Genomic DNA, 18,376 nt, shown 5'->3' with positions numbered 1-18,376 from the left:
ATGTTAAGCGGAAAAATTAGGCGGAAGGCGAGCTCCAAAATAAATAAAAGCCTGTTTCTGCACGTAAAGCACAAAATGTAAAAATATATATCAATAAAGCTATTAAATATATTTACAAGGCGTATAATACTTGTCATTAAGTTTATTCCCACTTAAATATTTAGTTTGAGATAGCTTTCAAACGCTTATTATCGCTGACGCAAACGAGGGCGCGTGGTGACGTCTCTCGCGCGCACCGGAAGTGCTTCAGCGTAAACAGCCCGTCGTCGAGCGGAGCGCCATGGGCTCGAGCGGAGCGGCGACGCGCGTGCTTCTGGCCGCTCTGTGCGGCGTGTGCCAGGCGCTGCGGGGCGGGATGCTGTTCCCCACGGAGTCTCCCTCCAGAGAAGTGAAGGACGCGAGCGGCCTGTGGAGCTTCAGGGCGGACCTGTCCCCGGAGCGGAACCGCGGCTTCGAGCAGGAGTGGTACAAGAGTCCGCTCGCGGAGGTCACGTGAGAACACACCGCCTACGTCACGCTTTTGAGTTACACGTTCATACAGAATCAGCAGAGTTTTCAAAAGAGCTTCTCGGAAATTATTCACTTTTTTTAATTGCTTACTTTCAGTTTTAAATACTTTTACAAATAAAATTTTGTGGCAGAAGTTTTTTTTTTTTTTTACTTTTATAGATGCCACAGACCCCCAACCCCAGTTTAAAATAAATGTTTATTAAATTATTATTTTATTCATTAATTCTTATTTATTTCTAAATTTATTCACGCATTGTTTTTTTTTTTGCATAATTTTTCTCTTAATTTTCTGTGAGCCACTAGGCTCTCACAAAGCTACATTTTTTACATATTTTTTATAATATATTTATATATATATATATATATATATATATATATATATATATATATATATATATATATATATATATATATGGTTTTGTGCAATATTAATTAAGCTACTTATTTCAATATTTTATTATTAATTCAATCATCTCTATTTTAGTCAAATTTATTTATTCTTGCACCTTAATCGCTTATTTTAATTTTGTACATTTTAGTCCAATTTTCTCTAATATTTTCAACGAACCCCAGGGGCTCTCATAACGATGCCTTATTACATTTAATTAATATACATTACATGCTTTTGTTAATTTATGTTAAATAAATCAATTTAATTTAGCGTCTTATTTATTGTTCTTTTTTTCCCCTTACAATTCTTTTCAATAATAATATGTTTTCTCCTTGCTTTAATAATGCACTATTATGATTTCATACTATACTATATTATTATTTAAATGACATTTTTAATTTTACATTTCAATTGCTTTTACGTATTTATTATTGTTATTATACTCGTCTTATTTTTTAAGCGTAATTCTTTGGATTAATCGCCTTGCACAACTGTTGTGCAATGCGTGTTTCGTAAGATTTCTTGAGAAGAAACATCCTTTTTTTTTTTTAAGAAGAGTACTAAACGCTGCAATCAGAATAAAGCGTTGTGCATTCCCAGAAACGGTGGCAGTTTAATTAAACACTATTGTCAGAGCCAACCAGCTTTTATAATTGCATAACATTGCTTATTAAGAATGCAATTGTCTGTGTGTTTTTAGGTGTTTATTTTGTGACCGTGTGATTTTTATTCCAGACGGGGCCCGTTATTGACATGCCGGTGCCGTCCAGCTACAACGACATCACACAAGACAGCAAAATCCGTGACTTCATCGGCTGGGTGTGGTATGAGAAGAGCGTATGGGTGCCGTCGCGCTGGATCCAGGACCGGGAAACACGGATCGTGCTCCGAGTGGGAAGCGCTCACTATCACTCAGTGCTTGTAAGTCAGTGGGACGCGGGCGGCTGCCTTTGACTCATGATTAGTCACGGTCTCAGGATCTGTGCTGTGTGTCCGTGTGGCAGTGGGTGAACGGGGTCGAGGTGACCGAGCACGTGGGCGGCCATCTCCCGTTCGAGGCGGACATCGGCGGCGTCCTGCGGAGGACGAGCGGCGGCACGTGTCGGATCACCATCGCCGTGAACAACACTTTAACTCTTGAGACGCTTCCACCGGGAACCATCCAGTACATGAGCGATCGCACCAGGTCAGACGACGCCGAAGTGTCCGTGTAATGCCCTGAAACCACTGAAACAAAGCAGTTTTCAATACTTGAGCAGCTACAGACCCCCAGATATCATCATTCTCCCGAGTGGAATTTAATTTATGCTGTGTATTTAGATAAAATATAATATAAATATGTCAAAGTAAATTTTTTAAAAGTTAGTTTTCTACTTGTGTGTGTGTGTATATATATTTAAAAAAATAAATATATATATATATATATATATATATATATATATATATATTTATATATTTATATAAATAAAAATATATATATATATATATATATATATATATATATATATATATATATATATATATATATATATATATATATATATATATATATATATAATATATATATATATATATTTATATATATATATATATATATATATATATATATATATATATTATATATTATTTATTTATATATATATATTAAATATAATATATATATATATGTGTATTTTTATATTTTTTATAGGATTATTTATATTTATTAATTCATTTATTAAAAATTTTATTTTAAATTACACATTTTCTGAGCAGTATAAATCACATCTTAAATGTACTTCCTATTATAATAACAATAAATTATGCATTATTACATACAAGTAACCTAAATATATAGTAAGTATATGTAGTTATTACTCAATACTTGAAAGTATAATTTCATATTTAATAAAATACGTATACTAAATATTTAGTGTTTTTCCAGTTTTTTTTTTTTTTTTTATAGGACCCTTTTTATTGTTAATTCATTATTAAAATTTTTATTTTTAAATTACACTTTTCCTCTGAGCATCTATAAATCAGGTGTGGGATGCCCAGTGGTTAAATGTGATCACAATTACATATTATTGCAATTTTAAACATGTTAACATGGGAGCAGGATACTGTGAGTTTCATTTTTGCAGAACATCGCAGAAATTGCTCCTAGATATTTTGTCTTTACCGTCTTCCTCTCCTCTCAGATACCCGGCTGGCTACTTCATTCAGAACACCAACTTTGATTTCTTCAACTACGCTGGACTCCACCGAGCGGTCCTGCTGTACACCACACCGAAGGCGCACATTGATGACATCACAGTGGAGACGACCTTCTCTGATAACATCGGTGAGCGCCCCAGAAACTTTTCTTTATCATAACTTCATTCCACAGAGAGCAGAAATGTACTTTTAAATGCTACCTGAGCAAAGAAAATGACATTTATGAGACAGTTCGTGTCATATTTAAGGACTTCTTTTGTGTATAATATGCACAAAGCTGTAATTCATTTTGGGGGCTTAATATAGCATACTTCGGTATGCATTTATTATGCACAAAATTAATACTTTTAACTCTTTTAAAATGCTGAAAAATGTAACTAATAATTATAAAGAATAGGAAAATAATGAAGCGTTAAATCAAAGTCAATATATTTTTTTTTTTTACATTTTTAAATATTTTTCAAGTCTTGTGTTCATTAAGAAAAGTACAGAAAAGTTGAACATGCTCTGAATGCATGCGTGCATGTGTTTATTGCCTGTATGCGGGTTGTTTTTAGCCTCTCTTAAAGAGATTTTTTTCCACTTGTTTAAAAGTAAAGTTGCATTGTTTTATTGCATCGAAGGGCAGTATCCCAATTATGAAATGCATAATATTGCACATGAATCCTAGTTTCTTGTGACAGTGTTTAAGCCTGAGCGACTGATTAGCTCCGATGCCGTGTCTGTCCCGTGTTTTAGGGCTGGTCGGGTTTAACGTGTCCGTGCTGGGCAGCTCTAAACCCGCTGTGAAGGTCACGCTCTTCGCTCAGGACGGCAGATGCGTGGCTTCGGCCGACGGCTCCAGAGGGGTCCTCAAAGTCACAGACGTCAACCTGTGGTGGCCCTATCTGATGCACGAAAACCCAGCTTACCTGTACTCCATGGAGGTCCGCTTCCACAGGGCTTGTACATGCTTTAGAAGTGTTAGAAGTCTTAACTCATGCAGTCATGTAATATCAGCAGACGAAAACTTACTGGAACGTTTTGAGCTTCATTTCATGCCATTAGAATACTTAATAATCGGAATAATTTTTTTTCTGTTTAAATGTTCACCGTTTTAGTAGCTTTCCGTTTTCTTTTTGTGCATTTTAGTCATAGCTTTTCTTTTTATTGCTAGTTTGAGTATCGGTTATTTCAGTACATAAAGTTAACCTAAATGAGAAAGGAAAAAAATATTGTTTTGGAAATTAGAGGGAAAAAATTAATTATTCATAATATAATATTTTATTTTATTTCAAATAGCGAAAATGTAATAACTATAAATCTAAAAACTATATCAAGCCTGGTTCAGACTTTGTGAATTGCTAAAAAAAAATCTATTAAATAAATCATTTGTACAAATAGTTTATATTGTACTATTAAATAAATAGTTTGTAAACTAAATGAAAAAGAGATGAATTTCCGTGAAACCAGTGTTACTTTAGTATCGCTGAGAAACTATTATAGGTTTTATGAATGAACTGAATTAGTTTTATTTTTATGTATAGTTTGTCATTTTTATTAAGTTTAGTTTTTTTCCTTAATGCCTGTATACTTGTCTATATGGTTGTCTATATAATTTTTAGTTGCATAATTTTTTGAGTTTTAATTATGTGAAGAAGGAGATCCATCACGTTAATGTTTATTTTAAAATTAAACATTATATATATATATATATATATATATATATATATATATATATATATATATATATATATATATATAGTAGTTTGTTTTTTATTTATTTTATTATTATTATTATTTAATTTTTTTTTTATTATAGATTCCATATATTGCTCGCTTGCAGCATTAATCCAAAATATTACTAGAAGTTTGTGCATGGAATCGTTCATGTATTATAATAGTCTCAGTGTAGACGTGGATGAAAGCTGTCCTGGTTTTGTAGGTTCAGGCGACAGCAGAGGACGGACAGACGGACGTTTACACTCTTCCTGTGGGAATTCGGACCGTTAAAGTCACCAGCACACAGTTTCTCATCAACAACAAGCCCTTTTACTTCCACGGAGTCAACAAACACGAGGACGCAGACGTGAGTGACACCAGAAGACCGCCGACTGTCTGACACCTAGAAAATAACACCTCTGTGAAAACCTCCACCACTTTCCTTTTTCTGTTTAGTTTAGTGTTTAAGCTGCTCTTTTTTTTTTTTTTTTCTAAACGCATTTTAATTTCTAACTTATCTAAACTTATCTATTTTTTAATGATTGCTTTTATATTTATTATTTTGATTATATTATTAAATAAATTATTACTAGTGATTTATTAGCAGTCATTTCTTTAATGCATTATCGGTTTTCCTTTTGAATTTTAGTTTCTAAATTCAATTCAAGTTTATTTGTAGAGCGCTTTTATGATGCAAATCATTGCAAAGCAAAGTTTCTGCAATGTATTTATAGTATATTTACAGTAATTTTAAACATATAAATAAACATATTTTATTTCAATTGCTTACCGAAGGCTATTTTTAATTTTAATTGATCCTAATTCCGATGACAAAAGCTTTTATATTATGTATTATCAGTTTTGCTTTTCATTTTAGTCGGCCATTTTCCCTCAGTTTATTTTTATTTAATACAATTTATTTTTGGTTTAGTTTTTGTCATTTTAGAACTTCCATTTTATTGTAATTCTGTCTTTTTATATTTATCAAAAACCTTTTATTTTTACTTAAAAGTTCGCTAATGCTGTTCTATGCTTTTGTCGTTTTTGTTCGTGTGGCTGTTTGATTTTACTTTTTGTCATTTGAAATGCTCAAACGTTTATTGCTTTAGGCAGAATTTCGAATTCTAATTTCTGCATACAACAAAAAATACGAGGATATAAATATAAATGTGCGTGTGCATATTTATATTTATATCCTTGTATTTTTTATTGTATGCATATAAATATATATATATATATAATATATATTCAATATATATTTATATATATATATATATATATTATATATATATATATATATAAATATATATATTTATATATATTATATATAATATATATTTATATATATATATATATATATAAATATATATTTAACTTGGATGTGTTTTAAGTACTAAACAAGATTAGTACTGATTTCGTTCAGTCGTTAAGCTCAGTCTGCTGTGGAAGAAAGACACCGGTTTGTGGTGAAAGGCCGCGTCCTGCTGTACTCGTGTTATGATAGCTGAAGTCTGCCGCTGTGAGAGTCAGGCGCCGCTTCTTTGTGTGGCAGATCCGCGGGAAGGGCTTCGACTGGCCTCTGGCGGTGAAGGACTTCAACCTGATGAAGTGGATGGGAGCCAACTCGTTCCGCACCAGTCACTATCCCTACGCCGAGGAGATCCTGCAGACGGCCGACCGCCACGGCATCGTCGTCATAGACGAGTGTCCCGGAGTAGGAATCAAAGACATGTGAGACGCCCTCCCAGAAACACTAACACACTAACCACAGACACACGGTGTGTAGTGCCCCGCTTCGTTCGGTGTGTCTGAAACGGTGTCAAGATTACAAACCTGACAGGATCCTTTTCACGGCTCTCTGTTCCTTAACAAATCTCAGGCTAGCTTAAAGCAGTACACATAGCAAGCAAAAAAAACAAAAGAACAGAGCAAGCTAGAGCAAGGGGCCTTTTTGCTTCTGTTAATTGTATTTATTATTATATTATTACACTCATTCATATTTAATCTCAATCTATTTAAAGCATTTTGGTTTCGAGGCGGTTTTACCTGATAATCAATAAGAGTGTGTGTGTGTGTGTCTCTGTGTGTGTGTGTCTCTGTGTGTGTGTGTCTCTGTGTGTGTGTGTCTGTGTGTGTGTCTCTGTGTGTGTGTGTCTGTCTCTATGTGTGTCTGTCTCTGTGTGTGTGTGTCTCTATGTGTGTGTGTCTGTATGTGTCTGTCTGTGTCTGTCTGTGTGTCTCTGTGTGTGTGTCTCTTTCTCTGTGTGTGTGTCTCTTTCTCTGTGTGTGTGTCTCTTTCTGTGTGTGTGTCTCTTTCTCTGTGTGTGTGTCTCTTTCTGTGTGTGTGTCTCTGTGTGTGTCTCTCTCTGTGTGTGTGTGTGTCTCTCTGTGTGTGTGTGTGTGTGTGTCTCTCTGTGTGTGTGTGTGTCTCTGTGTGTGTGTGTGTCTCTTTCTCTGTGTGTGTGTGTGTGTGTGTGTCTCTTTCTCTGTGTGTGTGTGTGTGTGTGTCTCTCTGTGTGTGTGTCTCTCTGTGTGTGTGTCTCTCTGTGTGTGTGTGTGTCTCTCTGTGTGTGTGTCTCTCTGTGTGTGTGTGTCTGTGTGTGTGTGTGTGTGTGTGTGTGTGTGTGTGTGTCTGTGTGTGTGTGTTTGTGTGTGTGTCTCTGTGTGTGTGTGTGTGTGTGTGTCTGTGTGTGTGTGTCTCTGTGTGTGTGTGTGTGTGTGTCTGTGTGTGTGTGTGTGTGTCTGTCTGTCTGTGTGTGTCTGTCTGTCTGTCTCTGTCTGTCTGTGTGTGTGTGTGTGTGTGTGTGTGTGTGTGTGTGGTCCACAGACGCAGTTTCGGGAACGTCTCTCTGGCTCATCACCTGACGGTCATGGAAGAGCTGGTCCGGCGTGATAAGAACCACCCGTCTGTGGTCATGTGGTCTGTGGCCAATGAGCCGGCGTCTGAAATGCAGCCCGCCGGATTCTACTTCAAGTGAGTCAGATTGAACACCGTCCACTTCTTCAAGAGTTCAGCGTCCAGCATGTTCACACCTAACTTCAGAAAACACAGACTAAATACGGATCTCCTGTTGTTGGAGCACAACATCAGTTACGACGCCGTCTTAAGCAGAACTCTGAAGCTGTTTTGACAGTAATGGTGCATCATAATGAGGGGTTTGTGTGTATATCAGGTCTCGTTCAGCGGCTTTAATGAATGTCTTCTGGTAGAAACACCTGCTCTGAGCCTCATTACCATACCTGAGCATCGTAGACACGCCACGGGCCAAAACACCGGCTCTGATGCGAGTCTCAACGGCTTCAGCTCGTGATGGGAAATGCATTCGTATTAAACGACATAATGGCTGGGTTCTTGTTTCCTTTCCGGTGATTATGGGAAACCTGGTAAAGTTGTGGTTTCCTTGCCTGGAAAAATAGAATAATTAATACAAATTTAATTAAATAACGCAATAAAATAGAATAAATAATTATGAATTTAAAATTCAATAGCAAAAATAACTATAGAGCTTGTTTTAGTGTCAGAAGAACATAGTTATTACTTATTTGTCATTGACTTACATTATATAGTTGTATTTGTATACTATTGTAGCATTATTAATATTTTTAGTTGGCTTTTATTGTATGCATTTTCCAATTGAATTTTCATTTTAGTGGTTTTATTTTTTTTTTCCATTTAGCTGCAATGTAAAGTGATGTTAATGTAAATAATTAAAATATATTAGTGAATAAAATCATTACATTTAATAAACATTTTATACTTCAGCGTTCAAAAAGATAACAGTACTAATATTATAATAACAAAATAATAATAATTTAAACATTTAATAGAAGATAAATACTTAAAATATAAAGGAATTTAAAGTTAACGTTTGAATAAATATCTATGAAAAGTCATGGCAATTTATGAAAATTCATTTTTAACCTGCCAGAAATTACTTATGGTGACTGATTATTATAATTTTAAAATGATAAATGAAGGCGTCCTTTGTCAATAGTCATAAATCAAAATGTATATGAAACTTCTTTTCATCTGGAAATTGGTACATTTTTAAATGGTTTTAATGGCATCTCTAAGTTCTCGTTCATATTGTCATATTTTTCTGAAGGGAGCTGGTGTCTCATACGAAATCTCTGGATTCGTCTCGGCCGGTCACGTACATCACAGCCAGCAACTACGCCAGAGATCTGGGGGTGAGACCTCACTTTTTACATTTTATACGTGCATTTTGGAGCAATTTCTGTGTTGCGAAGTAACCGTTTCGCAACATTGCCTCTGCTTTCCTTTTCATTCCAGCTGTTTGAACAGCTCTTATCTTGCATTTCTCACAATCGCGCGTTCTACAGTAGATCTGGGTCATTCAAACACAGTCAGTCATTCAGTCAGTTTACTCAAGATTATCCTGAACGCTGTCCTCTTAACCGTAGTACACACAGTGTTCACTCTCCAGGGGAGAAAACAGTACCTCCTCATGCCGTACAGACCTCAGTTCAACTTTCACTCTCATTGGGTCTCATTCTATAGCTTTTTTTATATTAACATTTGTCTTTCATATTTTAAATTCCATGTTTAGTTGAATGTGTTTAATTGAATTTCAAAAATAAATATAGAAATGATCTGTATTGCTGTTATACTTATTATATATAATGTTTTTGATAAATTATACAAATCTTGGACATTATGCATATATGTATGTGTCTATATATATTTTTATATATATATATATCTAGATTTAAACTGGACAGAGTGTGTCTGCCTCCCGAACGGCATTAGGGAGACTGTTCTTTTCTGATATTCTAGGTGTTATCAAACTGTCAGAGTATTGATACTGTATGAAAAGCAGAAAGAGTTTTTGCTGATTTGCTGTGTTCTGGTCGTCAGGCTCCGTACGTGGACGTGATCTGCGTGAACAGCTATTTCTCGTGGTATCACGACCCGGGTCACACAGAGATCATCGCTCTTCAGCTCAACACTCAGTTTGATAACTGGTACGGCAAATACCAGAAACCCATCATCCAGAGCGAGTACGGAGCAGACGCCGTGGCCGGCCTCCACAGCGTGAGTCCTGAACACACGGATAGAAAACAGTAAAAACTGTGTCTGGGTGCACGAGGCAAACGAATCGTATCATTTGTTTACATTTCAATTGAGTCTCTAGGAATTATACAAATTAGGTCTTTTGTCATGAAACATAAAACACAACGCAAAAGCTGCTTTAAATGCGAAGGACGGTCCCATCAAATGCTGATTTTATTTAGTTAGTAGAAGTTAACTGATGAAGAGAGTCTGTTTATGGTATTTATTTTTGACAGTGTCCTTATTTTACAGCTTTTTGTGTCTTTTAATCTAGATTTAAACTGGACAGAGTGTGTCTGCCTCCCGAACGACGTTAGGGAGACCGTTCTTTTCTGATATTCTAGGTGTTATCAAACTGCCAGAGTATTGAGAACGCAGCAGACGTGAAGGACTATAATGTGATAAGAGCTCGCTCAAGTATTGAGGAGCTAAACCATTCAGGGCTTTATAGGTATTTAACAAGATTTTAAGGGAGCCGGTGCATTGTTGACAGAACCGGACTAATATGATCATACTTCCTAGTTCTAGTAAGGACTCTAGCTGCTGTGTTTTGGACTAGATGAAGTTTGTTTATCAAGCGTGCAGAACAACCACCCAATAAAGCATTATATTAATCTAACCTCGAGGTCAAAAATGCATGAATTAACCCGAATTGATGTGTGTGTGTGTGTTTTTATCCTAGTAATGCAGTTTTAAGTACAGTTAAAAAAGTTAAGTACAGCAAAAATATTTCCAGCTGTTGAGGTTTTCTCGTCTGTTTACCCAGCTGTGGGAAGAAGTGAACCTCACGTGTTTATTGTCCTGCAGGATCCACCCATGATGTTCACAGAGGAGTATCAAAAGACGGTCCTGCAGAACTACCACAACGTGTTCGACCAGAAGAGGAAGGAGTTTGTGATTGGAGAACTGATCTGGAACTTCGCCGACTTCATGACGGCTCAAAGTAAGAAACCACTGCAGGCAGCCTTTGCTCTGAACGGGTTTTTCTGGAGCGCATAGCACACATTAACTAGCATACTGTTCACCGACGCATGCTTTTGATAAGAGTATGAAACCGTGTCAGGGCCTCAGTTACCAGGATGGAATCTGCAAACTTTATTTACACGTTTTCTGCCCTGATGTGTAGATAATACTTATAGTTTAAAAGGAGTCGTTCTTTCACAAATGAAGTTGTGCTCATTCTTAGGCCTGGATGAGTTTGTTTCTTCATCAGATTTGGATCATTGCTTCAGTTGCTCATCAGCGGATGGGTGCCGTCAGAATGAGAGTCCAAACAGCTGATAAAAACATCACAATCATCCACAGCACATCTGGAGAAGACGAAATATCAAACCAATCCAGCATTAAGACATTTTTAAATTCGAGTCTGTAATACATAATGGCTTCTCCCGCAGTGAAAAAGTCTTCTGGTCTGAATCAAGAGAGAAATCCGCTCAGATCAAACACAGCTCTAACAATTATGTAGCTAGATTTTGATGTGAGAGGAAAAAGCTGGAGGAAGACATGTATTTTATTTAAAAATGTCTTGTCTTCTGAAGTCATTAACTGACGGATTCTGATTCTGACGGCACCCATTCGCTGCATTGCCGAGACACTGATTTCTCAGAATCTGATCTGAAGAAACAAACTCATCTACATCTCGGATGAACTCGAGAGTGAGGACGTTTTCGTTTCCGTGAACCGTTTGTTGAAGGAAATCATGCGTCGATCTCTCTCTCTCTCTCTCTCGGTCTCCAGCTATCACTCGAGTGGTTGGGAATAAGAAGGGAGTCTTCACTCGGCAGCGGCAGCCCAAAGCCGGAGCGTTTCTGCTGCGAGAGAGATACTGGAGGATCGCCAATGAGACAGGTGTGCTGCCCACCTGGGCCAGGTATCCCTGCCAGTGAGCCAGATTAGCTGCTTCCTGTGACCAGGTCAGAACGGACTGTTTATCAAGCGGAAGTGCCTTATATGTGCCACACTATGACAATCACGCCTGTGGGAGAATCACAGACTCGCGGGAATCCACATGCTGTTTGTTCTTCCTGAAGACACAACTTTCTATCGATTGTTTTGATTTGCTTCTGAATCACAGTAACACTATTAAGCTGGAACAGGAACGTTTATTTCCTTTTAATGTGCCTTTTTGTGGCGTTCAGACTCTGGGATTTTTATTGTGAACGTTTGCAATGATATTCAGATGAGAGAATCTTTAATGAAACCTGTGGAGAACGTGACCGGCTCATCTTTAACCTCTAAAAAGATCATAATTCTGCTTTAAAGAAACATTTAGGACCGGCAATTGCATTATTTAGCATTAATATTAAGACACATTTATCCCCAATTTCAAAACACCTAATAATATTTGGTTTACTTCTAATGCAGATTTCTATAATAATAATAATAATACTGTTATGTAATTATATCTAATAATAATCCACTAAGGATCATTAACATGATTTAAATATGCTTATATTATGGCTATATTAACTTCATTCAGAATTATATTTCAAAAATAGCTGCATTGCAGTAATTGCAATATCTAATGAAAATCTAATAAGGATCATTATTGAGAATAATAATAATAATAATAATAATAATAGCAAAAGAAATTTTTTTGAGGAGAAATGTGAGCCAGGTTTCTGCTTAATGAATAAATGTCAGTGTAAATATACTCATGCTGTGTATTTCACTGTCATTTGTTATGAATTTTTATCTTCTGGTAATAATTGGCTCCAGTCTTTTAATGACCAAGATATTTCTGATTTTAGTTTCTTCTCTGTGTGTGTGTGTGAGTGACCAGTGACGTGTTGATTTTTATACTGTACTTTAATTACTTCATGATGAATCTTTAGTACATGTGCACATTGCAGACATTCCTCAACGATGGCATCCAAATAAACCACATTCCATCAGACCTGAGACTCATTGATGCTCACGTTATTGTCATCTGTCGCCTACATTCACTTAAGATGTATTTAGCCCAAAGTTTACAAGATTAAACATCTCAAAACATCTGACTAGGATAAGATAGCAAACACAATTAAGTTTCGTTTTTTTCATCAGATTTGGAGAAACGTTGCATTGCATCGGCTGCTTACCAGTGAATGGGTGCCGTCAGAATAAGTCATAATGCATAATAACGCTTCACCCGGTGAAAAAGCGGTCTGGTCTGAATCGGGAGAGAGCTCTGCACAGACCAAGCAGCGTTTACAGTCCAAAACAAATATGTGCCACGACGGGAGACGGAGTTATTCTTTAAAGGAATTGTTTGCGGCTTTCTGACCTTTGCATCCGGTTGATGGGAACGTAAAAAAAGACCTATCGTGTTATTCTTAAATATTTCCAGGAACTCTCCAGCTGTTCGTACAGCATGTGTTTTATTACTCAGTGCTGCGATGCATCCTTGCTGTAAACCGTTACCACGGAAACGGCACGCTACGTTTAGAATGGAGTCTAGAAAGAAAGTTTAATTAGTAGACGGATGAAGTCTGAGACGAGGCATCGCACCGTGATGGACGCAAAAATACAGAAACACAAAACTAGAAGAATTACTTAGGATGCAATATTTTCTCATAAGAAAGTGAATCTCATTCCATACACTTCCCTGATACTGTAAGCTACATCGATGCTAGGATAAGAACTTAACTGCATTAGAAATTCTACAAATTCATTCTTCAATCAAGAAAACCGCATTAGATATTGTCTTAATTGGATTAGATGGAAAGATTAGGAATAAGTGCCAATGGGACCAGAAAAATAAACTTATTTTCGCTTTGAATGAACTAGATTTTTCTGAGCTCATTGGCAGATCATTTCTGTTTCAAGCATCTTCCTCAGTATTTTTTTTGTTTTGTTTTTCAATACAAACATCGAAACATCCTTAAATCAAGAAACGTTTAGTTGAGATGCAAGAGGAAGATATCAAGTCATAAGTTTTCATACCCCAGACATATATATATATATATATATTTTTTTAAGCTTCTCTATTTGTAGAAAGTTTACTTGTTTTAATCTTAACCAAACTTCTCAGGAAGAATGCTTTTTTTCTTCTCCTATTCCTATTGGGGTAGGTTTTAAAAATGTCTTAAAAAGTCTTAATGTCAAATGTTTAGAAGGAAATAACTAGAATTGAGTGCACTGCATTATTGAATAAAGTTCTAGCTGCATACCGCATGATTTTCACACATCCTATAAGTCATAAATAGTGCTGTGAGAAGTTATAACGTGATGCTATTCCAAACACAGCCCAACGTATCTCTCAGAGGTCAGAGGTCAAAGCACAGAGGGGCTCAGAGAGGTCTGGGGGAATGTTTTAATGGCAGATCAAATCCACACAACAATGACACGCGTTCATGTTCACTGCGGTGTCTTCTCCGGCTGAATTCCTCTGACGTCCGTCTCCCAAACACCTCATCCGTGTAAGAAAATACAGCATTTTTACTCATATTTGGCAAATACAGAAACAAACCGAAACACAGTTTATTCTCCACAAACAAACAAAAAAAAAAAAAATACCCCAAAAAGGTACGATTGGAAATAAAAACCGAGGGCAAACATGAAATCTCCCATCCGTCCCGTTTCTCATGTCTGTGCATCTACCGAAAGAGCTAGAACGCTAACAGTCTGTACATCTCCGGGGTTCAAGACGCCCCGATAATTACATCAGGAAACAGAAGAACTAAAAAAAAAATGAACATCGCTATCTACTATCAGAAAATCACATTGTACGATCCTCAGGACAGATGTGGTGTTGCAGAAAACACGAGTCTAAACTAATCAGAAATAATACAAGATGAGTGAAGGAACAACCAAACCGCTTCGTGAGACATTAATTTCAGTCTTAACTCAGACGACAGACTAAACCAAACCGCTCTGAATCCAGTTACTCCAAACCCAAGGCCCAGTGGACATACAGAAGGCACTTTTAATGAATTTAAAGTTGTGAAGGCAACCCTTTTTCATTATTTTGGGGATTTGTCATTTGATTTGGATAGAAATTTAACATGCAATAAAACATTGGGGTTTCCCCCCAAAAGCCTTAGATGTCATCTTGTTTCGAGTCACCAGAACGTCAAAAACGACGACTCGCTTTCTGCGCTGCAAAACAATTACACAAGTATTTTGTCTAAATTTCAAATAAAGATATATTTAGTTTAAAAGCAAAGAGAGTCTTGCACCAAAATGAAACGTGTTTACTTGAAAGAAAAATATCTGCCAATGGGATCAGAGTTCACCGACCTCTTCTAGCGGATACTTTTCTTGTTGGAAGCAAAAACACTTCTGATACACTTTTTCTTAAACAATCGTGTTGCTTTTAGTAAATGTATCTTGATTTATGAAAGCTTAGATATTTGTACTGTAAAAAAAAAACGTTTAAGGTAATCAGCTTCGGCTTTTGTTGTATAAACTTAAAACAAGTTGTTGGGAAAAGTCAAATCTGATGAAGCTGGTTGCCTTGATTTTAAGCAAGACATAAATACATAGTAATAAAAATATTTTTGCAGCGAACACCTTCCTGCTCTTTAACAATTCTCATCATTACAATTTTCTTGTAACACCTGAAAGACTCGATACACATAAAATAACTTTCATCACCATCATGTTGCTCGGATTATTGGTTAATAAAAAATATTTACACAGTTGGATCCTTTTCACAATAAATATCCAGTTGCACTCTCAAACACGTCACGTTTCTGAAGTGAAGCGGGTTGCAAATTGTTTCGTGTCGAGTTTAATTGGAGAAAATTAACGTTCTGGCATCATTAGTCGGTGTGAAATATTTAAAAACCCAACAGAACTCGTACAGATCACATCGACTCCATCTCAAGCAAACGCATTACAAACACAGACGAAGACGCCAACCATAAGCTGTGCTTCACAAAAGCATCAACGAAAGAAAGGTCAATAAATTAAACCAAGCGGTCGAGGGATAACTTAACATCGCCAATAGAGTTTAGTCTGAGTAGAAACTGCTTCCGAGGCGTGAATGGAAACGAGACATCTTCTCAAGGATTGGTCAACTGAAACATCGACACCAATCGCGTCGTTTCACGTTCACTAAACCGGCTCGATTCGTTTCTCTCCACTCGCATTTCCATGTTCCAGCAGCTCCTAATCATCTACGCAAAACCACACCTGATGGCCATCTGAAGACTGACGTTAGCTCAGCTTGTGCAATACTGGATTGGATAGTTGGTCAATTTGACAAAATAATGACTTTCAATTCCTAATACAACAGTGCAAGCTCTGACAGAAAACAAACTCTTAGAAAATAAAGGTTTCAAATGAGGGTTTTCACAGCAACTCCATAGAAGAACCACTTTTGGTTCCCTCAATAACTCTTTCTATAAAGAACCTTTACTGGAATGGAATGTTAAAGGTTCTTAAAAGGAACCATCGATGACCCTTTATTTTATCAGTAATATTGTGCATCTAAACACGTACACTGAAAGATGTGACGCTTTTTCACTTAAAGATGGACTAAAACTGGCTTTTCTGTTGCATCCGTCGACATCAAAACAGCTAGAGACAAACACTGAGAGGTAGAGATGAAGGGGATCGAGAACTAATGTCAGGCTGAGGGGTTTCTGGGTAACAGAAGTGGGGGAAATTACATTACAGTACATTACAGTAGATGTAGCTCGTGTGAAAATATTCACGTGAAAAATCACCAACTTAACACAAAAAGAAATGACAAATGATAGCTCTGAGCATGATGAACGTGACAAAATGACAATATGAACCTAAAACTCAAGCACAAAAAAATGGAAACCTGGGAGAGCGCAGAACCTCTCCATTTACTTCTATAAGGAACATTAGTGTACTTCTGGAATGTCTGACATCTCCAAAAACACAATGAAAACATCCCAAGTGATCTTTTCGATCTGAATTGGTTGGAATTACCCAAATTATGAGCTTCTGATGAGTTTCTTTTCCCGTGGAGAACCATCGGATGTGAATGGGTGCCGTCAGAAAGAGCCCAGAAAGCTGATAAAGACATCACAAGCTTTTGTCTTCTCCAGATGTTAGCCGTGCTGTGGATTATTGTGATATATAATCAGCTGTTTGGACTCATTCTGACGGCACCCATTCACTGCAGAGCGAGTGACGGAACGACACAATCTCCAAATCGATGAAACTAACCCATCTATATCTCGGATGACCTAAAGGTGAACATTTTTCCTTTTTGCCGCTTAGTATTTCCTTTACAACCAAACCCTGATTTGGTGTTTTTTACGAGCGCCGACGGAGAAATAAATAATTCTTGAGTCTAACAACGTTACAACTTCATCTCTGTCGCAGTAATTTAACGCATTTAACCTGGGTGAAGACCCTTCAGGATGAGAAACACTTGCACAATCGCTGTTGAAAACACTCATTGGAAGTGACGGACATGCCGTGGATTGGGACTTTTTAATGTTTCAACGGTAAAACACAAACTAGTCTGGAATATTGCTTTGCGGCAGCTATTTACAGAACTGCAAAACAAACGAATAATAAAAAAAAAAAAGTAGTCACAGAGAAATCTGATCTACACACATACAGCTCACATTCTTCCATGTATTATGAGTGGTCCTCCTCCAAAACAATAATAATAATAAAAAAAAAAAAAAACTGTAAACATAAAAAAAATTACACTTTATTTGTCGTTTTCAATAGCAATCCGTCGTTTTTGTGGAATCATCTCTGCGAGCGGTACATTAGCCTCATGATCATTGGTGTTTACCCTTAAACCCTTAAATTCAGTCCCGCTGGAAGAGCAACGACTTTCCCAGTGGATTCAAGTAAACAGAATTTCTCACATTGTTTTCTCCATCATTTTATTCCTCAGGGAAAGGACACCCTCTTCTGTTTGTCTCGTAAGTGCTTTCTGACTGCTCTCTCTCTCAAAGCGCAAACCTCATTTTCATCTCGGGGAACAAAGAAAACCAACGAGAAATCAAAGCGGACAAAGATTTGTGTTTCTGTTTTCCAATCCTTCCTTGCAATGCAATAAACCTGTGATCTGTGGCCCCTAAAGATACATGTTTTCTCTCCTTGTTTAATTTTTTGTTTCGTTTTACACACACACACACACACAGACAGACAGACACACACACACACACACACACACACGACAGAATGAACATTTGTTTGGAAGCAAGGTCTCCTGGTGGCAAGTCACAAATTTTTCAGAGGTCACATTTTCCCCACGTGTTGGATGATTTGTTATCCTTCTATACGTTTGTTGTTGTTGTTTTGTGAGTCTAGTCCCGCTTGGCTTGGAGCTGCTGCTTCCAGGCCTCGTTCAAGTAAACCAGTCGCTTGTAGTTGAGCACAAACAGGATGAAGTTCAGTGCGTATGTGGTGATGCAGATGACGCAGAAGTCCTTGAGGACGAAGTAGAGGATGTAGCCCAGGTAGAGGGAGCCCATCACTGACGCGATGGAGGTGGTCATGAGAATCAGAGCAGCCATCGCGCTGGCCGTCAAACCTGAGCACGTGTGCGTGCATACACACACACACACACACACACACACACA

At 37.0% G+C, this 18,376-nt stretch overlaps 2 protein-coding genes across 3 annotated transcripts in view; one reads left to right on the top strand and one right to left on the bottom strand.

The window, feature by feature from the left end:
• The first annotated feature begins 231 nt into the window (after positions 1-231).
• Positions 232-12,768, top strand: gusb (glucuronidase, beta). 2 transcript variants are annotated; one of them, XM_043238526.1, is made up of 12 exons: positions 232-487; positions 1,637-1,822; positions 1,906-2,087; positions 3,082-3,224; positions 3,836-4,023; positions 5,022-5,165; positions 6,351-6,529; positions 7,626-7,772; positions 8,905-8,989; positions 9,678-9,854; positions 10,680-10,815; positions 11,610-12,768. In XM_043238526.1, exons 1-12 carry the CDS (start codon positions 281-283, stop codon positions 11,756-11,758), a joined length of 1,923 nt encoding a protein of 640 aa, XP_043094461.1. In that variant the 5' UTR covers positions 232-280; the 3' UTR covers positions 11,759-12,768. The 2 variants fall into 2 exon arrangements, with proteins under 2 accessions (XP_043094461.1, XP_043094462.1); XM_043238527.1 differs by having other exon boundaries at positions 362-492.
• A 1,384-nt stretch (positions 12,769-14,152) lies between these two features.
• Positions 14,153-18,376, bottom strand: part of vkorc1l1 (vitamin K epoxide reductase complex, subunit 1-like 1) — a 14,073-nt gene continuing 9,849 nt past the window's right edge. Inside the window, exon 3 of the mRNA XM_043238528.1 lies at positions 14,153-18,327. Within this exon, the coding sequence (XP_043094463.1) occupies positions 18,101-18,327 (227 nt within the window). The 3' untranslated portion in view covers positions 14,153-18,100. The remainder of the gene's footprint in view (positions 18,328-18,376) is intronic.

This window comes from Puntigrus tetrazona, chromosome 5, assembly GCF_018831695.1.
Source record: "Puntigrus tetrazona isolate hp1 chromosome 5, ASM1883169v1, whole genome shotgun sequence".
NCBI classification, from domain to species: domain Eukaryota; kingdom Metazoa; phylum Chordata; class Actinopteri; order Cypriniformes; family Cyprinidae; genus Puntigrus; species Puntigrus tetrazona.
This window is presented reverse-complemented; position numbering and strand designations above follow the sequence as displayed.

Coding starts and splice junctions, on each gene's coding strand:
- gusb (XM_043238526.1), top strand. CDS start 281: ATGGGCTCGAGCGGAGCGGCGACGCGCGTGCTTCTGGCCGCTCTGTGC. Junction 5,166..6,350: donor ACAAACACGAGGACGCAGAC/GTGAGTGACACC, acceptor TTTGTGTGGCAG/ATCCGCGGGAAGGGCTTCGA. Junction 6,530..7,625: donor GGAGTAGGAATCAAAGACAT/GTGAGACGCCCT, acceptor TGTGGTCCACAG/ACGCAGTTTCGGGAACGTCT.